Below are 26474 nucleotides of genomic sequence, written 5' to 3'. Positions count from 1 at the left end.
TAAATTTTGGCTTTTCTTTTTGTTTTGTTTTTTCCTTTTTTCGGGTTTGGTGTGTATGTTTTTATTTACTGGTTCCCCCTAGGTGATACTAATCCCATGTTGGTGCCACTTGGCAGCTCATGACGGTAATATGCTTTGTGGGGACATGTGTCAAACTTGGTGCTCTTTGCTGCACTGATGCAGATTTATAGTGACGAACACAACTGACCGGACAAAACTTTTTCTTTTTTGGTTTAGGTCCATATATGGCATCTATGTTGTCTAAAGTGTTGACTTTTCTTTTGCTGTTTCTTTGCGCTAAAAGAGATGAAAACCTGCGATCCCAACATTTCTATTAAAAAATTTTTTACCCATAAAAGCAAAGCTAAGGAAGTTTATTAAAGCATTTAACAACCTTCAAATTCCATTAGCGTCTGGCTAATAGGTATTTGTGAATTGCAGTGGTCCCTAAGCTACATTGCAGTTCACCTTTCCCTGGTATCAGGATTTTCTTTTACAGTGCGTTGTGTTCTGTATCCTGATTGGCTGTAGACCTTGTCAATCAATCTCCTCTGTCCCACATATCCTTTACAGAATGCATTAGTTTATCAAATCTACATAAATCTTCGATCGCTAACTGATCTTTGGTTTCATTCTATAATACTGGACTTATTTTTCTACATCATGGATTTGCTCTAGTTTTTTTAGAGATGGCAACAAGATGCTACTATCATTTACACACAAATAACCAAAACATTTTTAAATAAAACGTTGAGATGATCAAACACTTGGTTCCTCGTTAGCCTCTATAAAATTAAATTTAAACTTTTAACATTTGGATTTTCTATAGTCACTAGTTTTCTTTAGTGAGCCTCAAGTGGCCATCCAAGGTAGTGCAACCAAATTAAACAGATCTTTCTCCTGTGAACTTAAGATTGTATCTGTTTTTGAAATATTTTTTTTAATTTGATAATATGTGTTTATTTAGCTTAAAAAACAAAATAATCAATACTCGCCATGTATTCTTTAGTAAATAAGTTTAGTCTTTTTTGTGGCAGATTCAAGTTTCTATACTAGACCACAGAAATCTATAGAAATGTGAGTAAAATGCCCAAATTTACAAAAATAAAAATAGAAAATAGTGGAAAAAACACATGAACAGGAAAAATAAGAATTTTACGCGACTCACACTTGTATAATTTATTCAACATTTAAGTCCAAATAAATTCATGAATAAAATATTACATGCTAGAAAATACAATAGGAATTCACAGATAGCTTAGCACATCATAGTCCATCGCATAAAAGAAGAGACATTGTGCAGAAAGAACAGAGAACATCAGTGTCCAAAAAAATTAAAAACCATGTAACTCTTTACTTATATAGAGACACTTAGGTGTTTGTAGATTGTGGTGTTTTTTCATGATTAGGTTACTGTTATAGCCACGTAGCTGACAAAAGACACAAACACACGCACACACACACACACACACACACATGTTGTTTCATCATCTTTGAGGGGAAATTCCCTGAAACCTTCTTTCACTTAAGACCAAACACTGTTTCTCTTTGTAAATCTTTTAATTCGAGTGTTTTCTGCAATACTAAACATGTTCTTTTGTGTGCTTCTTTATACTTGTTGCAAAGCATTTATTATGTTTTTACTCCGCTCATAGAGACACACTTTCCAAATGGAAATCATCCACGACATGAATGAAGTAGGTGTTGAGTTTAGGTTTTGTCTGCATATGTTTTCGACAATTTAACCAAAAATCCAAAAGTCCTTCTGCTAAGTTCATACCAGGCTCTGAAACGCGTCTTCCAGCGACCACTTTCACAAAATCGTCTATGCCAACGCACATTTTTTCATGTTTCGCGCTTCCGCTACTTAGATTTTGAAGTACGGTCACGGGCTCTACATACAAATCGGGCATTCAATGAATTTGCGCTAGTAGTTGAACTAGTTAAACTTTTGACTGCTAAATTGCGCAAACGCTGAACTTTGACCAATCAGGGACTCAGATTTGGACATGATGTGTGGGTGGCGTCCTATTCCAAACACCAAAGTACCAACTGTTGTAAACATGATCACGAAGGAGAAATGAATTATTGTGGTTTGTGACGGAATTATACGACGGCAAGTCGTTTATGTATCGGAATAGAAAGGAAAAGTCTAGAGCAAGATTTGGGATATATGGGCACCCCTGAGGTTTCTTCGTTTTTTCCGGAATCCGTTTTCTTTTAGGAGTTTTTCCTTACAGCGTCTAAGGGCAGGGATGTCCAGTTTGGCTTAGTCAGTTTATTAGTTCAATTTAGTATTTTCCTATTGAATTCTATGTATTCATGATCCTTTTGATTTTATGTTTAACTTTTTCAATGACCTATACGAAAGCCCATTGAGACGACTGTTGTTGTGAATTTGGGCTAAACAAATAAAATTGAATTAAATTGAATTGAATTGAATGCACTGCTTTGACATTTCACACCAAGCCTCTTCCAACTGTGCTAGCATCGGGTAACGACACCGTATGTTAAAATTGCATTTAAGAATGTCTCGTTAAGCGTATTCATGTCATAATATTCAGTTGCATACAAAACAGAAGGCAAGTTCTTAAAGATGGTACAGTTTGGTTCTAGGTTCTGGAAGGCTAACTTAATCCCCTTTTTCTCTATATAATAAAAAACTGACATAGCATTCGTCAATATTTAAACTATATTACTTTGTCAACTCTATCAAAAATGTTAAAGTAGCAATAGGACTTTTTGGTGTAGCTAGAACCCCATGTAAACACTGCCAGCATAAACATTGGAATGGTCCCGGTACATCCACAGTTTATTGTAATTTCTTGACTCAAACTTTACCTGTGAAGTTTATCATCTCTTCTGCTTAGCATACGGAATGAATTTAGATTCAAAATCCACCTGGAACCACAAAGTCAGGAAGAATTTAACTGACGATCAAACGTTTGACACTAGCTTCATCGCAGCTGAAGCAGAGATAAATGCTTCGTCACATGTTCAGCTTCCCTTGTGCATATGCAAACAAAATGTTGGCACGGCTGTAACCCTGTACATCACTTCCTTTAAATTTGAACTGCTGGTGTGCTGTTTCAAATCCTTTCATAGCCAAGAGACACGAGGCACAGAAGGCAAGATGGAGGAAAGAGCTGATACTGGGTGTGTGTGTGTGTGTGAATTCCCTGAAGTAACGCAACTTTGTGTTTTGTTTTATTTATTTTTTTTGCCACTGTTCCTGCCACTTCCTGACAGTGCAGCTTGGTCTGCTTTGCAACACAGACGGGTACATTTTGGGCGCTCTTCTGCTCGCTCCAGGGCTGCTTCTGATCGATTTTTAACAACTTTTTTTCATAAACTATGAATTACTCCTGAATCAAACCCAACTAAAACCTGAAAATGCATTTTTTAAAATCTTTTTGTGTATGATTATAGCACATTTTTGCATCACGCCCCCTGCTGTTTGGCATAAGAAAATGCTTTTCTTTCCAGAGAATAGCTATCAGTTGTTCCATTTTATTGAAAAAATTAAAAATTACCAGGATTTTGTCAGAACTTCCTATATTAGATAATTTGTATAACTTCCAATGAAACTGCCAAATAAGTGACTTTGGTTGTTATAAAACTTTTATATCTTCAATATATAATCTTTTTCTGTTAATCTAAACAGGAATCAAAGATGCAGTCATTTACCTGGATTATATTGATAAATGGAGCATTTGAGGGAATTTTAACTGAAATCAATCATTAAAACAAATTAAAATAACATATTTGATTCAGAACTGCTAAGCTAAATCCCACTTCCCCATCGGATTTTCTCACTTTTAGGGACAAAGGACTCACATACAGAGACAAACGGACACACACACCTCCACCCACCCACACACAGAAGCACCGTCTCCCAGTCTCTACAACAGCTAGAACCAACAGACAAACAGAACGATACCAGCAGCAACACAGAGACTTCACGCACAGACTCCATGACAGACCCAAAGCGAGGCACGACGGGACTTGGCAGTGCGACATGGAATGTTTCGGTCTTCGGTTTTTGATTGAGACGCTCTGGAGCCAATCAGTCATCGCTGTCTTCCTGAGAAGGAGAGGAACAGGGGGAGGCGTGCTGAGAATGTAACACCGGCCATCACTCCACCCGTTACAATCATTTATTAATGGGCTTTGGCTGCAAACAGCGTACTCACTATTCACCTCTAACACACTTCTTAGACCTTCATTTCTTTTTCTTACTTCTGCAATTATTGAACAGATTCACAAAACAATTCTGCCTAGGAGACATTATTAAAATAAAAATTTCTCCTTCACTTTCATATTTTGGCAGTTTAGAAAAGCAAAAAAAAGGTTTTTAATCCCTTATTTTATCATCTTTAGTGCTTACAAATGCACATTGTAAAATACAAAACAGGTGTTTTTATTTAAAATTAAAACAAAATAAGGTTGGTTTAGGTAAAGTCACATTTTATCGTTTTAGTTCGGTGTGACGAGAGAAACTGCATCCACTGTATAGAGGTGAGCTTGACCTTCAGCGGGTGGATGACAGACAATGGAGTTTGACAGCAGGAGGGGTGTTTGTTTGTGTGTGTGTGTGTGCGTCCATGTATGTGTGTGCGTTTACCTCTGTAGCCTCAGCAGGATCAGTATCAACAGGTGACTCTAGTGCATTCTGTACCGCTGAGGCGTCGTCACTCTGAAAAACAAAGATAAAATCCGTCTTTTGTTGTATTTTATAATCCACCATATTTCTTATCTGCAGGGAAAAAGAGATGTTATTGTATTTTTTTATTTACCCTCAAATTCAGGCTGTTTCTGTGTTTGTAGAAGTCTTTGGAAGAAGGGATTCTTCATATAAACACAGCTAAATACATCATTTTTTGAAATTCCTCTGGATTTTGGTTTGCATTTAGTGAAATTGTTTGTTCTTCACATGAATAAAATGACTGTTGGAATATCTGCTGAGGGAAAAGATCAAGGTCTTATGATGGATCAATAAATCATAATTCCCTCCCATTAATCAGATGTTTTGATTCAGCTCTTACTTAATGACATTTTTGTTATCTACGTATCTTTAAAATGGCTACCAAGAACAGTAGCGGTTCATCATTCTAATAGGGTTTAATGAGTTCTTTGAAAATTGTAAAATATTTATGGTTTTCATGACATGAATGTTGTTTTTATTTCCTATTTTCCTACCTTTAATCTTCAGTCATTTTAACCCTGAAAGGGATTGAAACACTCGTAAAGAAGAAACAAACGTTGATTTAAATGTTGATTTTTTTTTTTTTTTGTGTTGGAGTCGGTCAAAAACACAACTTCTTCCTCCAGAAATCACATTTATAGTTACAAGAAGTCTTTGTGCAGTTAAAATAAAGTAAGCAAACGTTACAATCTTTTTTTTTGCATACATTAAAAAAATGTTGTTAAGAGTGCAGAGACTATTGAGTGTTAAAAACTGAGAGAATCAACAATCCGACTTTTACAGGACTGGAACTTAAAATAAGCAGCTTTGTTTGTGTTTTTCTTTACAGAAAGCATTTCTACAGCGAGTTGATAAAAGGTCTCCATTTATCTTAGAACTTAATAAGGTCAAACTGGACTTCTTGTAGAATTCAGAAAGTTTAGTTCCTTCTTCAGTCTAAATTAAAGTTGGTAGTAAGAGCAGATGTGGAGTCTCAGGTGGCTCCATTTCATTAATTTATCATTGGATCCCCAGGGTGACTTGCCCGTCCACAGCGTTCTAAATAAGACCTAGATTTTGTCTTGAATTCACCATTTCTGTTCACAAAGAGCTTCTCAGATTAAGCACGAATTCATTCATTCATTACCGTCTTTCTCACACAAGCTGTCTTCTTTGTCACATTTTGACCTCGAATGAGCGTATTTTGTCCTTGAAATGACTATAATCTGCTGGCTCGAGTCCTGAGGTGTCGCTTCTCATGTGTTGGTTTCAGTGCCTGGACTGTCCTCTTGTGCTTTGGAATGTGGTCCTTAACGTGGCCTGGTTTTTCTTCAGTGTGCGAGTAGGGTTTAAAATAAACATGTATGTGGACGAAGAAGTCCAGTTGACACAATTAAGATTTACTCTCTCAATGAACTGCAGGTTGTCTTTTCCAGACATTATAAACCCCTAAAACTGCTGACATTTGAAAAATCGGAAATACAGTACATGCAAAATATCTCTGACAGCAAACACTAATATTTTTTATGCTGATTTCTATGCATATTTGATCCTATTTGACCAAAAATCTGTTTAATTTCCCATTAGATCATTTCAAGAATCCCTGGTTTCATAGCAGTCCTTCTGATCAGCTGTCAGAGAGCAGCAGCTGCTCAAAAGAGGGAAGACACGAAGCGCTAATGAAAAGCACGAGTGACGTCTCAGCTGTCTCGCCTTGATCACACTGTGGCATTGAACCGACCTTCTTCCTTTGGAGGATGGGAGGTGTTCGCAGACAAACTGTGGAACTTTAAGCCTGTTCTTTCTGAAAATAACCCTTCAAAGCGTCATCACCTCACCGGGCGGAAAAGTCTGTGCCCCATTGAAAAATCATTTTCTTCTATCTTCTATTTTTCCAAATATTTAAGCAAAACACAGCCCAAAAAGGAGATGACAGCAGTGCCTCGCATCGTTTTAGAGACAATTCTTGGCACAAACAGTTTCTTTTTTATTACCAGCCTCTGCAATAATTTGAGCAATAAGACCTGTAATCTAATTTTTATTCTTTCAACTCCCTCACCTCCAATTCCGCCTGATTTCTCTATCTGACAGTTGTTTTCCCGTACTTCTCCCTTTCCGACCTTGCCGCCGTTTCCGGCAGCGGATGAAACGGTGAAAATGAGAAGATTAATCAAGGTGAAGCATCTCGCCGGGCCGTCTGTTTGCTCCACGGCGTTTGGGGACAGTCACTCAAGGACTTTCTCAATATTTCAATATTTTTAAATCAACATTTGTGAGGAGGCTGGCACGGAGCTGCCTGAAAACGAGGTTTACTCATTAGTTCAGGTGTTTTAAATGATTGTTTTTGTCTCCAAGCATGCATCAGTGTGTGCTCATGCTCTCATATGGTTGAATGATTTACCATCACCGTGACACGATAGCCAGATTTCCACATCTATAGACCAACAAATGAAAATCTTATGGATTTCGTTGGCACTGCTTTACTAATTTAATTTCATTAATGAATCATTGTGTCATTGAAATGGGTGCACGTGAATAAATGCACTCTACACAAAAGCTTTCCTGCATTCCTTTGTGCTAATTTGGTGAAGGGTCGACTCGGCACTACAAACATTTTTACTGTGCTGCAGTTTAAAATGAGCTGGTTGGCTCCGTTGCTTACGAGAATTCGGAGGCTAATTACAGACGAGTTTAGGTCCCCCTAAGAATTAGCTGTTCATCAATTCAGAAACCTTAATTAATCCAGGTACATAAACAGTGGATGCTCAATGATGAGGGGGAAAAAAATAATTGAGATGTTTTCCTCTGTAAGATTTTACTGGTTCCGTTGCTGTTTTGCAGTCTCGCAGATTTTATTTTGTGCAATTGTGCATGCTTCTTTATCAGTGCATTGAGTTCTGCATGCTGATTGGCTGTAAACTACTGTCAATCAGTCCCTTCCATGCCACGCCTCCTGTACAGAAAGCGTCCAGCTTTCCAAATCTTCGATCGTTAACAGATCTTTGGTTTTATTCTGTAAAAATGAACTAATTTTTCAACAAAGATTTGAACTTTGACACCAGAGCTGCGGCTCCAGTGACGACATTCTTTGGACTACCGTAACTCTTCAACCGTTTATGCAATTAATGGAGTTCCAGCAAATATTGTTGCGGAGAAAAACAGCTTTGTGCTGATATGCAACATTTTACAATAATGAAGAGCTGCGGCTTTGCAAAGCCGATATGAAGAGCGCCACTTTTCTCCGCATCAGAATCAGCTGATGTACCTTGATCGCTAAACCAGGGGCGTCAAAATCCAGGTCTCAAGGGCCGGCCTGCTGCTTGTTTTCCAGAAATCCTCCCTTATCTGATGCTGATTACCTGGAACAGGTGTGTTTGCCCAATAGGTAGCTTCACTGACAGGTTGGTTGGAAAACATGTTGGACATCGGCCCTCAAGAACTGGATTCTGACACCCCTGGCGTAAAGGGATAAAGATTTATGGTATGTCAAGGAGCGTGTGTAATGTAGGAGTCGCCAACGACATCTCCGATGTTTAAAGATTAAACAAGAGGGAAAAGTGTGAAAATGTTCCTTTTTGACTGGAAAAAGCGTCTAAAGTGTGTAGTAAGGGCTTTTACAGCCTTAAAACATCTACAATAATTGTTAAATTAAAATTAAACATGAGTACTCGGCGGATTTCACCTCTCGCTGTGTGTTTTTAGAACGACACTCCAGCAATAAAGGGAACACCCTATTTCAGTTGCTGTTACTGTAAAATATTTTCAGTTTTCCTCGAACATCATAGTGTTTTTTGTGAAGTCGAAAAAAGTAAATGTGACCAATTTTAATACATTTGAGGTGGAATCTACAACTTTGCCACTAGATGTCAGTGCATTCTAAAAAAAATAAAACAATGAGATTATAATTAATAGTATATAACTAAAATAAGTACACTTATGTGTTGTGTGTGCTCTGGCCCCGATTACTCCAAACCCACGAGAAAGAAAAGCAAAAAGAAAAGCTCTTTTGGGCGGACAAACAGGTTGTCATTTTTCATGTTTCACTCAGCCCTAAATTGTTCTTCCATAAATTGTGTTCTACAGTAGACTGCCTTTGCCTCCCCCTTGTCCTTTGACAAACGAAGGCCAGACTGACTGATGAAGAACACTAGAAAGCTAACACCACGTAACAGCTTTCATTTTACTGAAGGAACACAAAGTGATTCCAGAAGTGATGACAAATGGTTCAAGGTTGGAAGGTTATTTTGACATGGTACAGTTAGCTCGGAGCTTCTTCATTAAAGGATGTGCAGAGCTGAAGTATATCACAATCTGTGGCTTTATAATTTCAACAAATCTCACTGTGGTGCTTTATGGACAAATTCTAATGCAAGTTAATAAAAAAAAGGTAAGACGTATGGAACTGTGTGCATGCAAACATTGCTTGATGCGTAAAGGGAAAAAAGACTCTTGATGCTTTTACCTCCATTGCTGATTTAAAGAAAAACATGAAAATGTATAAAACAAAATGTTAAATTGCAGTAATATAAAAACAAATTTCATACAGCTGTTTTCTATATCACTACTCTTCCACTTTTAAACTTAATTTGAGGTGTTTGCATTGAAATGCAGTCTTTGTTTATGTCAGATTATTGTTCTCCATTCTCATAAATCGTTGGGTTCTGTTTGCGCTTCTTCAGACCCTCAAGCCATGCTCTACTTCTCTTATATAAATGGGATTCATTCAATAGCCTTTTCTTTGGAGCTGTTATTTCTTCACTCATAACTCCAACAAAGACCAACCAAGTGACGTGTTTCCTAAACCATGTTGGATGTACGGTGACGATCCCCCCTCCCACAGGGCGTCTAGGGGTCCACCAAACGTCTGTGTAAAGGGTTACTGTAGGCGGAGTTTATGCTGACGTTATCAGGCGTCACAGTGCCACTCCTGGAGGGAAGTGAGAGGCGCCAAACACATTCATACAGTAGTTATGCTAGTAGAAGCCTGTGTGAATGTCTTGAGAATTCTTGAGATTCCGAATTCTTCCCCTACCCCTACGGCTTCTTCCTACCTCTACATTTAGACCTCCAAACGGAGAGTTATGGAAAAATTGTGTCTTCGAATTTGGACGTCTCTCCCACTCGATGACATCATCAATAGTCGGTGAGCTAAGGTAGCACGGAGCTGCTAGTGCTTGGAAATATATAACAGCATCGGTTTTACAAGGTCATGCTAAAACAACACGTTATTACTTACATCTAAATGTAAATTCCTGTACTTCAGAGCACACCCACGTGAAGAAAAGCGCTTCTCCTGTGCCGTGGAATGCCCTCCACCGCAAGGGTTAGCTCTTGAAAAAACAATTTCGGACAACACTACCCCTACAAATGGTCCTTCAATTGGAGGGGTAGGAATAAGCTGTAGGGGTAGGGGAAGAATTTGGCTTTTTTTTGTCTTAGTCCACACCATTGACTGTAAATGAGAACTGGATCGAGCGAGAGTCATGTCATGGCTAACTTCCGGGTACAACAAAATGTAGTCAATTCAGCTGCCATATTTTGCGCCATGTTGGAGCCAGAGGACTTAGTCAGTAAGTGGTTGATTGGAGTCAGTGTGAATCAATGTTTCCGTGGCAACCACTTTCACCAATCAGGAAGGAGCTTGTTAGAAGTCCACACCCCTACCATTGACAACAGGCTGGGGAGAATCTCTCAATCAAACGTTTCGAACCCCTTACTTACTTTCTACGGAGGCATCTGATTGGTCAGTTTAGAACTAGAATAAACTGTGCTATGTAAAGAATTACATAGCACACTTTACATAAACAAAATTAGAACATGAAAAAAAAGTAAAAAAAAAGGAAAGAACAACTCACTCAATCTTAACAATAAAAACATTGAAAACAACAAACTGACCCTGCCAACTGACGATTTACAGTGGTCTTTACAGTCCACTGTAATTATTAAGCTCTTTTACTAGTTGTTATTATCCCTACTGTACCCCCCCCCCCCCCCCCCCCCCCCCCCCCCGAAATACTGACTCTGGAGTATGAATAATTTACATAAAACATGAGGCCATTCATGAACTAAAGCCTCTGCAGTAAATTAATGAAGGCTGGTTAAATCATGTTAACATGATGTTAAGGATTGAAATGGTTAAATCTCTTCAATAATGACCACAAAGCCGAAAATGAAAGAGTTTAAACTTTATAATGTAATATAACAAAATACCAGATAGTCAGTTGATAAATGATTGGCCTTATGGTGAACATTAGGGGGGAAATTTGAAAGTATTTGTTGTTTTTTTGTCTTTTTGAACACTTGCTTTGACTGTAAATTGACAGGAGTTCTAAACCCTTTCAGAGCTGAATCCTTTGGTTCTCTCACATCACTGCAGCTTAATTTACACACTTGACTTCTTCAGATCAGCAAACAGCTAAAACGTCTGATTAAAGAAGCAGCATCCAGACTCGCAACCTATCAAACCACGAAGGACGTTTGATTAGCAACAGATGACAGCGAGTCACGCGCCTTCGTCCGGTGGCAGCCGTGATGGCGGACCTGCCTTTCCTTGCACGGCTTCTGCGCTTCGGCTCAGCTTTTGTTTAAGAAAAGTGATGCAGTGATTTGTCATGACAAGCTCCTCTGATGTGGTTTTAATCTGATTTAGGGGTCTGGTCAATACAGATTACCTCGCTCTAAGAAAAAAGGTCAAACTAAATAATCGAATTGAAAGCCAAAATGGGGAACAGGAGGCCATCTCGGCATGTCTGGTTGGAACATGAGGAACACATTTTAGCTGGTACTGGTCCAGTCAGCCAGATAAATGATACATAAACTCTTTTAAAGCAGTTTCCTAGACCGGACCAGAGACCAGACCAGAAACCGGACCTTCACTGGAAGAATTTATTCCATCAAAAGTCTCTTTCTTACTTGTTTTGCCGGATCCCTCTTGACCAATCCAGTGGCGGCAGCAATGTTACCGGCACCCTCCACAGTTTTCTGGGCCACGGCGGTTACCCCGGTGACCATAGCTCCGCCTACATGAGAGACTCCAGACACAGTTTTACCTGCAACTGTAGGGACGAACGCAGGACGGAGAACAGAAAAGAATTGAGAACAATTAAAGAGGCTTCATCTCTGCGGAGCCTCAACTCCTGTGAGGATAGCAGACACTAACACGCCACAGATCCCGCCATGCCGGATACCAAACCCTCCAGGCCAATTTAGAAATGTGGTGATCCTCTTTAAGGACTAATTTCCAGGATGTTCCTTCTTACATAGCTTTTTGCTGCTGATGTGTCCTGAAGCAACAAAATTTGTTTATCCGTTTTTTGTTGCTGTTTTTTGCCCATAGGGTTATAAAACCGGACATTAAAATATCTGGAGGAACTTCCAACTTTCTTCCACCAACTGTTTTTGTAATTAGTGTGTTGTTAATTTTTAAATTGCAGAAACTTTTACTGTCTGATCCGAGTTTTAGATTGAAGCATCGAGGTTACATTTACATATTTTTCCCCTTTTAAGTTGGTGCAAGCAACTCCGCCCCTCTTCCTGTCACCCATAACTGAGCTATCTGTTTACACGCTCTCCTGCTAGCTTACAGCCCCTCACACCCCCAACCTAACATTACCGGTGCAATAAAAATGGCGAGCAAATAAGCTGTCTGCTCCTGATTCACATAATAAAGAAATACTCTGAAATGCAATTCAGAGTTTCTGAGATTAAATATTTGGTCTCCATGGTCAGAAAATGCCACAAGAACATGTTAAAAACACCAAAAAACATAATTTTCTTTAGAGTGGGTCTTTCAGACTAGCCTGCTAGACACGCAACCTCTTTATTCATCATTATTTGTTGAGCGGATCACACTGGCATTAAAGCAGAGGGAGCTGATCAGGCAAACTCTTAAGAAGGGGGCCTCACTCGAGCTGATTATCAGATCATCAACCTCAGTCCGCTGACAGGACATTACCACACATTTGATCTGCTAATCGCCCAGCAATCCAATTTTCATAAGCACTTTGTTTACGTGCAGGTGGCATATAGGAAACCATACAGTCATCTCCCTGGATGATTACTATAGCATCCAGCTCCCTGCGGCTTCTCTGCAGCTTGACTTGGTTCTTTACCTGCAGAGTCGTTTATATATATTTTTAAAAAGCTGTTGAGAAATTATTTTTTTACTCTTTGGGATGTCAAAATAAACACAAAAATGAGAATGGGAATGTGCTGTTACCTGTGGAAACACCATCTTTTGTTTTAGTGCCTGAAAAAAATACAAGAAAGCTCAGTTAGGATTCAGATTTCGAGGTGGGGGGGGGGGGGGGGGGGCAGCACTGACAGTTCTGGAGCAGTCATTGAGAACCCACCGACATACATGACCCCATCCTTTGTCATCTCGGCCGCTCCAGTCACTCCCTGCTTGGTTTTCTCCGCCGCTGCCACGACTCCGTCCTTGGCTTTGGAGAAACCCTTCATTAACGCGTCCATGGCGGCGTGGATGGCTCGGGATCGGCGCACGCGCGGCTGCAAGGGGCGCAAAACGATGGTTTGGGGCAGATGGGGTAAATGATTAGCATCGGTATTACCACACCATGCCACCACCCCTCTCCCCCTCCCTTTCCCAGGTTTCAACCAAGAAATGTTGGTGGGAATATTCCCTGGAGCAGCTCCGCTCTCCTCTAAATCCCACCTGTAGGAATGGCTACAACTAGGATGATGGGGGAAAAAATTATGAATGCCTTTAAGCTTAAAAATAATTCATACGGGGAGGGGAAAACCTAGAATTTAATTATAATGCGTGTTTTTTTTACAGAGCAAAACTGTTATGTTTCAGAATTCACGCACCTGTTTGATCCAACTTCCTCCTCAGACGAGAACGCACAGAACCTTCCAGCGACCAAATCCCCGGCTGAAGCCCGCGGATCGTCTCCAAACTTCGGCTGCTCTGAAGGCGATGAGCGTAGTGTCCTCCACACGGACCGACGGAGCCGGAGAGGACGTACTGACGCTCCGCAGGTTTGACAGACGCCTCCCACGCCACTGACGGAGATGATGGAGAAGGAGCGCGCGCGCGCGGATTACGTAGCCGCTGAGCGTGCTCCCGGAGTCCTCCTTAAAAGCAAGCCACCAATTAAGGCTGATGGCTCTGTAATTACTGCGGGAAACTTACAAAAGCTAGGATGCTTTCTTTTCTTTTACATTTAAGGTAACTAGAAGTCTTAGTATAGTAAAAAAAACAACCTTGTAGGTTTCCATGGTTACAAACGGGAGTGTATCAGTGACACTTATTTATCACTTCTGTCCTAAAGGAGCCACTAAAAAGAAAATTGGTGTTTTTAACATGTTCTGTGGCTTTTTTCTGATGGTGGAGACATAAAGAAAATAAACTTAAAATAGCATTTCTGAGTTTTTCTTTATTCAAATTTTTGTGAATCAGGAGCAGACAGCTTATTTGTGACATAAAAAATATGCTGGGCGGCAACAAGCTCCCTGCTCTACAATGTGGATGGGAAGGGGGGCGGGGTTTCTCTCACCTAAAGTCCCGCCCACAATTTAGAGATGAATTCCTAATGAATTTCTGCTGCACTGCAGAAACTATGTTGTAGAAAATGACAAAGATTCTTTGATTTGGAAGACCGCTTGGAACACTTTTAACTTATAACTCGAAAGATAATCAGAGTTAGACTTTAAAAACAACATAAAAGGTCCCTGAGGTCATGAGATCAGGATCTGCTGGTTGTTAAGAGAACCCGGTTAAAGACTAAAGCAGCACTGGCTCCATCAATCAATCAATTGCTGTTTTCCTAATTCTTACCTGGACTGATCCATTCTGTCACTTATTACCTGTCACTTAGCAGGCCTTATTTTCACAAAGCTGAATCCTGTGAGTGACAGCAATTCCTCTACAGATGACTATGAATGTGAAAGTTGCTGCTAAGAGTGAATTATTTTTGCTTTTCAACTTGACAATTTCCTTTTAGATGTTTACATTTAAAGGATTTAACATTTCTATTTAAAAATAATATCTTTTAATCCTTCTTTAAGTCACATCTTAACTACGAAAAAACCCTCATAAAATGAATTAACCCATCGGAAAGATCAGCATATCGCTTTATAGCGCCGAATCTTGACTGCAGCAGTGGTGCGTCGAGACGCCGACTATTTGTTACGTAACAAATAGTTAGCTTTTTGTGAGAAAAGCGATCCAAAATTGAAAAAACAAAACAAAAATTAAGGACTAAAAACTGGTTACTATTTATTTCTTTTGGAAGTGACCATGGTATAAGCAAGTTAATGGCCTTCGAAGTGTGCATTATCACTTTTTAACCCACTTCGCGGAGCAACCGTCTGACGCGAAGGCTTCCACGGCGTGCGTTATAAAGTGATAATGCATACGTTGTCGGCCATTAACCCTTACATAATTGTGTTGTATTTCTCACATTCTTTTCCTGAAATTTTAGTTCAACCTCAAGTACCAAAAGCTGGAGTTACAAATATGGCCACTAGATAATCGGAGGGAGTCATTTCTCCATGACTACTGCCTATAAATTTACACAAAAAACAAACTTGCAGTCTGTTTATTAAAAAAAAAAAAAAAAAAAAAAAAAAACGGAATTGGTAAACGTGTCATTTTCACTGTTTATTCACCCATTAGTGTCACTCAAAATGTTATTGAACCCCTTTGGCCCCCTTTCTGGAGATTTCTCCAGTTTGGTCTAGTTTAAAAACAAGAAGAGATTTCGTGTGAACTCCATCTAAAACATTTATTAGTAGAGCCAATGTATTCGTCTCAGAGCCGTGTTTTTGCAACCCGCTGCTCATTTACCAGCGAGTGTTAATAAGTAGCCGACTTCACTGATGTAGACCTAAAACGCAGGTTTCATTTTAACCTATTATTAATCATTTGTGTGTTATCAAAACCTGATACACAAATATTTTAGGCAAAGTTACAGATAAACATTAGGACAGCTGTACTCGTGTCCTTCATGGTTTTCTTGTAACTGTAATAAAATAAATGTCTATACCTTTTATGGTAACTTGTCAATGTTTACTTCCTTTTTTGGAAAACGTTTTTAAAAATGCTAGTTTCATGAGACATTAGCGAAGATAGGTGATGCTTGGGTGGATACAAGGAAAAAAAAAACCTTAAGTCACCTCATTGGCTATTTTTTTTAGTAACGGGTTTGCTCAACAGGTAAACTCAAGAACCAGCCAGTCGTTGTTTTGCAAGGTTATGACAAAACACAAAAGTTTAAAGCAAAAAAAGTATATAATTGTCCCAACACAATAAAAAAAAAAGCCAAAAAAACAGGGATCCATACGACCCAAAAGAGGCAGGCACACAGTAATCAATCAGCCACAAAATATGGAAAAAATGTACAGTTGTAAACAATTACAAAAAAAATGGGAAAAAATTGAATAAATTATGACCTTAAAGTTTTATAATACCTTATTCCTAATTACTGCACCACTTTATTCATTTATTTTTTTAAGGTCTACTTCATGGCATACCTAAACTGCTCTACGTAACTCAAACCATAGCATGAGATTAGAAACAGGTTTATTTCCTGCTTTTCATTCTCCTCTTTCTGCTAAATATTAATACTGTAAACTTTGACTCTAACATATTTAATCCTGGATTTGAACACATTTCTTTGAGTTTTTGATTGTTGCACCATTTAGTGCAGAAGTTGTATGTCGTTTTTAGATCGTAAGTGAAACCTAAAACAGAGTCTTCCTGGTTGTGTTTTTACGGTATTTTTGTCCAAATTGGCTGTGGGTCAGAGTGTGAGCATTCATTGTGTGGCCACAAACTGATCACAGCCCTGTCATGGTTTGTGAATGCTGAACTTGCCCCCTCTGTGTTTAGGGGGGAGGGAGGGTGGTGGTGGGGAAGCAGGCTCCGAACCATCTGTGGCTCTGAACAGAATAAAGGAAGGATGGATTTGAAGTACGTTGCCATGGAAACGTTAAAAGCCTGAAATCCTACGTCAGATTGGATTTAATCTTTTCTTTTCTGTCCCTTAGCAGGCCAAACTTAAAGATTCTGCAGGACAAATGTTGGGTTGTTTATGTTCAACAGAAAGCGGAGACGTTCTGTTTATGGTGTTGCCATGAAGGCAGCTAGGCCTTGTATTTGAACACTCACGACTGTCATGACTCCTCTGTGTGTATTAATCACAATATCATCATACAGTTATGAACATATGTTATTTCAGCATGAATCTTTACTTTCCTCACGGACAGCCATACTTGTTTTTTAAAACAAAATCCTCACAGCTTCACATTTATAACCAGGATTTATAGGCTTCATATGTTTGTATTGATTCAACCACAAAGTACATTATCTCTGCAGAAAGAGGGAAAAAACCCACACTCTTTGTGTATTTAACGACATTTTTAAATTGATAATCATAAATAACAGGAATTTAGCCGTTTATTACACAACAGTCCCATGGAAATGTTTGAGCTGGGTTCATAGAACATCCCAGTTCTGCTGTGGTGTCAGTCAGATGCTGCAGAGCAGAGCCATTACACCTCCGTGTCATCTATCAGCGACTATGAGGGACAAGCAGACTCATTACTGAGCGTGCTGCTGAGCTGCTGTGGCAGCAAGAGCTCTGGTAAATGAAGCTGACTGACTCCTTCATGAGAGCCATGTGACAATAACTTTTGACTCATGGTTCATCTGATATGTATCTTTCCTTAAAGGACTTTTGATTAACCTTTAATGTAATGTAAACCTTTAATGTTCATGCGAGTGCCTCCGTGAAGCAAAGATGTGATTAAAAAAAAAGGTGTTGCAGTTCCTCAAAAGGAGGAGGCTGGTTGTAAAAGGGAACAATGTTATCATGTGAAAAAGTCAGATTTTACACCAAAAACTAACTTATTTTCAATCTAGTTTCAATATTTATTTCAATCTATGTTGCTTTATTTCTCATTTCCCATTCTGTGTAAGTGTGGATTTTTTTGCATTAGGTTGTTTCAGTTTGATCAGATCTCAAATTGAACCAACACATAATCTCTGCTGTCACATTATCCCCTGGATTCAGCACTGCTAAAATGAAGCCTGAATTGGTGGAAGGACAAACTGACCAGAATTTGCTTCCCAACTCAACAATTTTCCAAAAACGTCATTTGGCCCTGAAAAAGTAACATTTATTGATTCCACACACCTGCCACTCAAGAAAGAAAAAACACTCCTTCAAGAAAATTTGAGTTTTACTAAAATGAAAACTGATTCTGTGATACATTCCTACACTCCACAGGTGTCATAAGTAGGAAATCTATATTATAGATTAACATACTTTAAAGGATCTTTGAAACAAGACTATAAATGTGTTTGTTTTTGGCGTAAAATTAAGTCCCACTCCGATCATCTTCTGATCTTTTCTAAGAGCGTTCCCAGTGGTCTTTAACTTATGGTTCTGTAATTTTTAGCCAAAATCCAAAAACATGTGTTGTTTTGTTGGACTTAGTTTCTGCAGAGCTTCTGTTGTGCAAAGTAAGCCCACCCCATTTCATCATCCATCTGGTTACGTAGTCTGTCACTACCTGATCTGTAACGGGTTGTAACATATTCCCCCGCGAGCTTACAGCCCCTAATTACCCCAGAGTGGAGCAGAAAGTTGTTTCTAGAGTCAATCTTTGGCATTTTTTGTGGGTCAGGCTGGTGTAAACAGAACATCCACCTGTCAATGGTTAATAACAGAATTACTTTTCCAGATATGGCGCCATCTGCTGGACGACAAACAAGCAGGCAAAGCCAGGTGAGGACATTCATGGATCTGTTTTTTATTTTAAATTTTCTTGTGGCACCAAACCCGAGAGCTTTTGACACAATGATGTTTTTTAACCTTTGTGCTATCCTATGGGGTCAAGATGACCATTGACGTGTTCTCCTTACCATGACAAAGGTGGGTAAATGTGAAGAGGATTTCATGTAATCCATGGACACCAGTGAAGATCACAAATCATCACAAATCTAGTGGGTCTAGATGACCCAACTCCCAATGTCAAAGTGCCTATGATAGCACAAGGGTTAATCTGAAATCCATATTTTAAATCTCATTATTTGGAATTCTAAAGGAATAATCTGCAGAGGATCTATGATGTGATCAAATTCTGCAGTGACTGTAAACTAAAATAATGTATTTCATATTATTAAGAAAAGTGCACATTTTTAGCAATCAGATATTTTTATTTTGAAATGTTAAAATAAAAATTACTAAGGTAATTATGTTTCAAGACTCACAAGGTTTTTCTCCTCAGTGTATCTATTGGAGCTGATGCTCTGATCTCCCTTTACATTCAGTTTATAAACGTACATTTTTTTCAAAAAAAAAAAGGTATTTTCATTGATATTTGTGACATCGTGGCGAACTAAATGATCAAAATACGACATAAAAGTGGCTTTATTAAGTTCTGTCACATAAATATAAAAAAAGGGATTTAAACTTAAAATAGCAACATTAAAGCACTAAAAATATATTAAATATTTACTTTTTTCTTAGCGGCCATTGTATAAGTGGGACAATGCCCTTTTAGGTGTGCAGATAATAATAGAATTTGCTTATTTCCTACATTGATTTCTGATAATGGACAGTTGATCAGGCATTGTTCCTTACATAATAGATAACGGTTATAGTTTAAAAATAAGAATAATATAATTTAGAAAAGTGGTTGTTGGTCTGTAATTGATTCGTAACTATCAAGCAATATGACACATCTAACAATGACAAATATTTTTAAAAAATTAAAAACTTCATAGATGTTTTAAAACATATTAACAATGAATAAGGTCGTTTTAGCTAGGAGGCAAATATCAACAACAAAAAATTAATGCAACAATTATTTATGGTGGAAAACCACAGATGAATTCATTTCCTGTTACACAGTGCCCCCTACTGCAGCGCATGCGCTAAAGCAGTTTGAACCCACTGACCTGCACAAGAAAAGATGAGAAGCCAGCTCACCTCATTCTGCCTCAAAGTTTTTTTGAGTACTGCAAGAATTCTGTTCCCACATGGATGAATTAGAATTAGTTATAATAGATCTGCACCAAACTTTTCTTGTGTAGGTTTCTTAAAATTCAGAAAAAAATGTTGTATTCCTTTAGGGATTTATTTAAGAGTAATTGACCACACCAAAAGTAATTAAGTTCCATTGAAGGTAATACAATTCTATTAAAATTTATCAAATACTGTGATAGTAATTAAATTGCTGTCAAAGTAATCACATTACATGAAAACTAATTAGATTACATTGTTAGTTTTCCATTTTTCTGTGACATACCTTAACTCCAAGGGTCTGGGGGGGGGGGGGTACTATTGAAGCTGTTGTGTACAGATGACTGTAAAAATCATGTTTACATTTAAAGACGACATTTCTTTTTGAGAAGGTGCTCCTTGTCACACGTCTTACTGTCACGCTGGGGGATGTGGCGGTTTGCTACATTAAGATAGATTTAGAACATTTGAGGATTTCTGATGGCACCCTTGACCGTCTGTCCATGTAAGATTCCTCTTAAACAGACATCTTATCAGGTACTTTTCCAATGATCAGAATTTGAACCGTTCGTCTTTAAAATATTTTTCCTTTTGATGACACATCGGCCACGTCAAACCTCCCTCTCCCTGCGTTTTCTGGACCTTGCCTGTTTGCTGAATCATCAGACACTTGGCAGACTGTGGAGGAGTGCCGACTTTAGCTGAGTCACTCACTGCTCAGGCATTGATTGATGTGAAAGTGGGTGCAGCTGAAAAAGGTCAAGGGGTGACAGGTATTGCTCTTCTTTATATTGATGAACATGAAGATCGGTCATTTGAAAGAATCATGAAGGATTCCTTGCTATAGAACTAATTTACCCACAATTCCATTGAAGATGTCACAAATCTTTTGTTGAACTTTATTTTTTGCTCTTATCAGAGCCCAAAAAATGTTCTCCTTTTCTGCCTGAGCTATGTTCAAGAAAAACTTTAACTATAACTCACATTTTGTACATAACACAAGCTCTAAACCCATTTTTGAAAGGTTTTAACGCAGTTTTTCCACCCAAATGTCTTCAATACACAAACAAGGTTAGGCTGGTTAACCTTTGCAACAGTGATTTGTTAGATTCCACGAACTGATCTGGAGGAATCCAAGTGATGATGACTAAGGGAGTTAATGATGGGCTGAACAGATGAAAGTAATTTTGTGCAACCTCTCTTTAAAAGCTGCCAGTTTTGGTCTGCACACCCTGCAGCCCAACGACAGTTTCATTCAAGCTTCACAAAATCTCACAAACCTGTTCTCTGTTGTCACACACTGCAGCGCCTGAGACGTTTGGTTGCTGCAACACCTTCAAATTAATCCAATGATTATTTCTGCTCTAATCAACTCTCTAGGAATTTGGTGGAAGAAAAACTCTTAAAACAAGAAGGTCATGTTGAATTGAAAATCTCCAAATTGAGTTTTGTACATGACTCTTTCCAAAAGATATACCAATAGATGTTTACTTTTTTTAAAATATACTGTAAGTGAGTATAAGTACGCTACCGCCCATGTGCATGTAGGATACGAAGTATACGGAATACTTCTTCAGACTAAAGTGGAACATTAAAAATTGTATTTATAGTAGATTCAAATTAAACTATAATTATGCTGCCTCATTTTTAGCATGAACTATTTGTAGTACACTTAAATAAACTACTTTTTGCTTTAAGCCTCAGTCTTTTGTTCCACAATATGATATGTTAAAATATATTTTTATTCACTTAAAACATAAAATATGAGTCCATGCTTTTATTTTAGGACAATCTTGTCTCTTGCTGCATTTTCAAGTGAAATATTTTCCTGTAAATAATTTCAAAGTGTTGTTTTAAGTGCAATAAAAGACCTAATTTTCCACAATTATAACTTTGACACTATTTTCTTTCCCCCCTGTGTTCTCAGGAAAAAAAAATCAGTTGTTTCAATTGTTTGGGATTCCCCAAGTCTTTGCGTTGATTCATTCATCTTTCTAAACATGTTTTGTACGTTTCTGAGCCTATCCCGACATCCTGGACAGGTCGCCAGTCTGTCGCAGGGCCACAAATCACACACCAGTGCACGCTCACGTTCACACCTAGGGACAATTTAGAGTAGCCATTTAACCTATGAAGCATGTTTCTGGACGCAGGGAGGAAGCTGGAGAAAACCAACGCATGCACGGGGAGAAAAATTTTATAAATCTAAAAACTGTACGGGTCATGGCTGTAATTAGTTTTTCATTTTGGGAAAGACGAGTAGAACATTTTACTGCTCATACTTTTCATGATCACAATTGGTATTGTTCACAAACACTAGATGTCGCCACTTGCTCCCAAAATATCCTACAGGGCTGCATTCCTGGCAGGAGTTCCCTTCGATTGAACTGATCTTCACGTTTGCAGTTATGGCCAAGTCATTTCTCTAACACTGGTAATCTTAACACTTATGGCATTTAAAAGATCATCGAATGAGCCACAAAAACATGTATAAGACCTTAGTTGTTGTCGTCAAACGTTTTGTTTTTTAACTAATGTTTTATTCTTTTAATTGTATTTAATTGTTTTGTTTCTGTTAGGCGACCTTTGGTGTCTAGAAAGGCGCCATATAAATACAATTCATTATTATTATTATCAAGTGGAAATATAATGAAGTATGGATCTGAATTTGTTGTTGTGCTTCTGCAGCAACAGATTGTTGTCCTCCATCTCCCCGGGACTGTTCGCAGTCTGAGCAGGAGGCACGTTTGCAGTTTGCTGCAGAAGCACAACAACAAATGGCAGCTTGGGGATCCTGACCTGCACTTTGGGGACCATAGAAAGCAAAAAGCCTTTTTGAAATATTTGAGTTGTGATGCAGCTAAATAATTCCACACTTCAATTTTTGTGTAGCATGAAAAAACAACTACATTTGAACATAACATTGCCCAAACAATTTAAAGCTGTTGATTTCTTCCCCTTAAAATCTTAAAAACACAAAAAATTCTTCCCTGATGACTCAGATTATCACTTCAAATCTTTAAAACAAAAGTATGTCATGAAACCGCATTAAGTAAATATATAAAAACATCCTAAATCCATCTTATGATCTTATCAGATCTGTGCCACATCTACCAAAATCTAGAAGGGAAACTCTAGGAATGTGCAGAAACTCTGGGTGACTCATCGGAAAACCCACCTGTGAAAACAGGGAGTGCTCAGAGTCAGATTGTGTGATAACTTCAACATAACATGTTTGAGTTTTCTCTGTCACTATGGACAAGCAGTCTGTCATCAGATGAGCCAAACACTACAGGCTGCAACAGTACATTCAAATACAAGCCAGTATTTTTTCTGTTTGCGTGGGAAAAGCTCTTTTTTTTTTTTTTGCTCCAAACAATCTGCAGATTGTAAGTGTAGGTACAATAACGCCTTTTTGAATTTTGCTCACAATTTTACTTTGCATTATTGGGTTTTGGAGATTTAGCTGGATGCTCTAAAAGAGGAAGTTTTCATCCTCATCTAAAGAAACGGCATGAAGTAAAGGTCCTCATCCGATTTTCCTAATAAATTATATCTGTCCTCAAAAGGGAAAAAAGAGATAAAGAGATGTTTCCCCACGAAGGGTGAAAAATAGTATTTTCATTTGGGCCGAGGAAGACTAAAACAAAGATAAAAGTAGAAGGAATTTGTGCAAAAACACTTGAATAACACCCTCAAAGTCCAAAAACCGTACAAATTTCCCTGATTTTGATGAATCACAAAAAGATCAAAAGCCTTAAATTCTTTCCACACTTACAGTACAATAAAAACTATTTCCTATGACAAAGTGAGAATTTGAGCTGTGGGGAAACGGAAATTGAATTTTCACCTTTGTGTGTACATCTTTGATGTAACCCATAAACCCACAAGAAAATAAATAAATAAATCCATCCTTAAAATGACAGATTCCTAAACTGCTCACTACGAGGTGCATGTTTACAAAAATAGATCAATAATTCTCTATTTCCCTTGGCGACACTGTTTTCCAAAACCTCCACTACTCTACAGTAACCCTTGTGCTATCTTACATGACCCCACCCTTACTTTGACGTGTTCTCCCTACCATGACAAAGGTGGATAAAGGTGGAAAGATTTCATGTAATCCATGGACACCAGTGAGGTTCACAAATCATTGAAGAAAAAAGGTTCAGCGCACTGTCTAGTGGGTCTAGATGACCCAACTTCCAATGTTAAAGTGCCTAGGATAGCACAAGGGGTATTCTGCCATAACTTCATGAATTCATCAGAATAATTTCCAAACTAGCAGTTTGATTTTATGGTAATTATGTTACAAAAAAACAAAGCTGTTTACTAAACTTGGTAGTGTTTTTTTTTTACCAGACAGGAATTTGCTGAAAAAACAGGTTAAATTGTTGGGAACTATCAGTCATTTTTGTTCTCTTTACCTCTCCCATAGAAACAGCTGCTTTTCCTTATTTTGTGAAAAGCACTCATTTAAAGGGACATCGTGAAAATGGAACGTACCATTGTCGTGTGTGATGTATTCGTACACACATTTATGATGGATGGGGGATGCTGTGATAAGGCGCCTTAAGTTATTAGTGAGGTGTGTACTGACCGTGCACAAATGCTGCATGAACAGGGTGTCCACGTGATACATAAGTGTCCGTAGGACTCTTGTAGGACGTCCACACAAACTACACTCTGATTGAACGAATGAAGCTTTATTTATGCAGCACTTTATAACTCCTTGAGGGAATCAAAGTGCTATACCACAAAAAGAAAGTTTAACAAGAGACAAATTAAAGGGAAAAAAGGGAAGAACAGCATAAAATAAAAGAGGGCACAATGAAATACATAAAAACAGATAGGAATGAAAAACAATGAATAAAAGAAAACAAAATGCCACTGACTACTGAGTAATGACAAGCCATTCTGAAAAGGCTCTGATTGTCTGATTTCCTAATGTCTGTCATTCGGTCTGCACGTCAGGAGGGCACTCTTTCGTTCTTCACCCATGCGGAGTGCATAGGTATTTGCTACGACCTGATACTTGCAGCAAGCCCGTAGCAAAATGTGCGCGAACATTTGAATTCTACAGGCACACCAACCTTGATATTCACGAGGGCCACCTGTTTTGCCCATTTTTCACCCACAGAGAGCTGGCACCCGTAAGTGTAGTTGTGACTAAGACGTAAGATGACGCTTCATCTGTACAAATCTCCCACCTCTCCTGAGTGTTTCTATGGTCGCTGGGGGCGGGGCATCCCCCAGAAGCAGTCAGAAAGAGATTGGGGAAGAGTGAACCAATGAGAGCAGCTTACCTTCTAAATGACTGTTTTAAACAGACTCAAGGCTGAATGCTGGAGTCAAAAGCTTTAAACAAATGAAAATAGATAAAGCAGCTTTGACAAAAAGAAAAAAATGTTGTATTGCCTCAAAACTATCAGGTGAAAGTTCGCTTCTACTCAACAGCTGTTCTGTGCTTTCAAACTCTTAAGAAATCTGCACAAACTAACAATACACGTGCGTGTATCAACTGTCTGCATGGCTGATAGCGGCTCTTGAGCAGAATTTACTTGCACTGCGAGACTTTTAAAAATGTTTTTCTTTCTCTGTCTACAAGGATAAGTTCAAAGGGACCTGGTGGAGTTTGAGAGGGAAGGGGACAGTTTGATGGATGTTTCATCGTACAGTATATACAGCTGGAGAGCCGCAGCTGGTTTCTGTTTGAGACGGATCAAGAGGACAACCGTAGGAACCGAAGCAGCAGAGGATGTCGTCCTCAAAACATTTCAATTAAGTTCTAGGAAACAAAAGAGCGGACCAACAGCCATCCATCTCCAGGTTAACACCCCATTTAACAATGTTGCTGAGAGGCCAAAGACACTTGTTTACAGTTGCATTTGGAGTTTGACTGAAATCTTTTTACACCCCGAGGCATGTTGGGATTGCAGTGGAGTACATATTTTCCTGTGTTTTGTGAGATAAAGCCATATATCTGTGGTTTCCAATACAACTTAGCGTGCTGCTGCACAACACCAACAGTATGTCTCACTTGTTTTCTTAACTTTGAACTTATATGTCAAAACCTGAATAAGAGTATAGTTAATGTTCAGTTTTTTTTTGCCACAAATCCCTGTAGGTCGTCACAGAACATCTGCCATGGCTCCAGACCGCATGCATTAACCTCAAAACATGAGGTGCTACAGCCACCTATTACATGATATCATTTGAAGTGCACATGCTAGTGTGTGTGTGCATTTGTGTGTTGTCGTTGGAGGCAATCCAGGATTGCAGATGGCCCTGGTTAGTGTTCGAACGGCTGCAAGCCTCCCGCATCCCCAGTGACCATGACAAACCCTCTGCACACACTTTCTGATAAATGTGAGACGAGCTCCACGAGGGTTACATCCAATCTGTAAATCATCACTTCACAGTGACCTGAGGTGACCCTCCGGAGAACGCCGATGATTGATGGTGCAACATGTCAGGCTGCATGGTTTAGGCAGGGGAGGTCCTCGTCATCACTCTGAGCCGTGACGTCTTTCAGGTGTGTCCCTCGCAGTGGTTCCGCCTTCTGTGGAGTAAATGAATCAGAACAGGCAGGACGTAGGTGCACCCGCTTTCACCTGAGCCACTGGCACTATAGCAACAACAACACAGCAGGAAAAGCTTTCCCACTTCCTGGGAGATCCTCTGGTATGCAGGCTCAATGTTTGTCGACTCAGGAATGTTGCTGGGGCGACCGGAGGCCGTGCAGAGGGAAGCCCCTTATCTGCTGACTGTAAAACGGACACGGTTTGTTGCGGTTC

The 26474-nt window shown here is 38.9% G+C and overlaps 1 protein-coding gene and 1 long non-coding RNA gene across 3 annotated transcripts; one reads left to right on the top strand and one right to left on the bottom strand.

Moving 5' to 3' along the window:
- Positions 1-1164: 1164 nt before the first annotated feature.
- snca (synuclein, alpha (non A4 component of amyloid precursor)) lies at positions 1165-13731 on the bottom strand. 2 transcript variants are annotated; one of them, XM_004074583.4, is made up of 6 exons: positions 13514-13731; positions 13036-13192; positions 12903-12932; positions 11597-11739; positions 4625-4696; positions 1165-4084 (listed from the first exon to the last, which is right to left on the bottom strand). In XM_004074583.4, exons 2-6 carry the CDS (start codon positions 13154-13156, stop codon positions 4067-4069), a joined length of 384 nt encoding a protein of 127 aa, XP_004074631.1. In that variant the 5' UTR covers positions 13157-13192; positions 13514-13731; the 3' UTR covers positions 1165-4066. The 2 variants fall into 2 exon arrangements, with proteins under 2 accessions (XP_004074631.1, NP_001292336.1); NM_001305407.1 differs by lacking the exon at positions 13514-13731 and having other exon boundaries at positions 4067-4084; positions 13036-13156.
- Positions 13514-25704, top strand: LOC110016053. Its single transcript, XR_002291315.1, has 3 exons — positions 13514-13684; positions 18395-18438; positions 25286-25704. It is a non-coding gene; the product is annotated as an uncharacterized LOC110016053 (long non-coding RNA).
- The last annotated feature ends 770 nt before the right edge of the window (positions 25705-26474 follow it).

The sequence above is a fragment of the Oryzias latipes genome, chromosome 12, assembly GCF_002234675.1.
Source record: "Oryzias latipes chromosome 12, ASM223467v1".
In the NCBI taxonomy this organism is placed as follows: Eukaryota; Metazoa; Chordata; class Actinopteri; order Beloniformes; family Adrianichthyidae; genus Oryzias; species Oryzias latipes.
The sequence above is the reverse complement of the archived record's forward strand: the minus strand, read 5'-3'. Positions and strand labels throughout refer to the sequence as shown.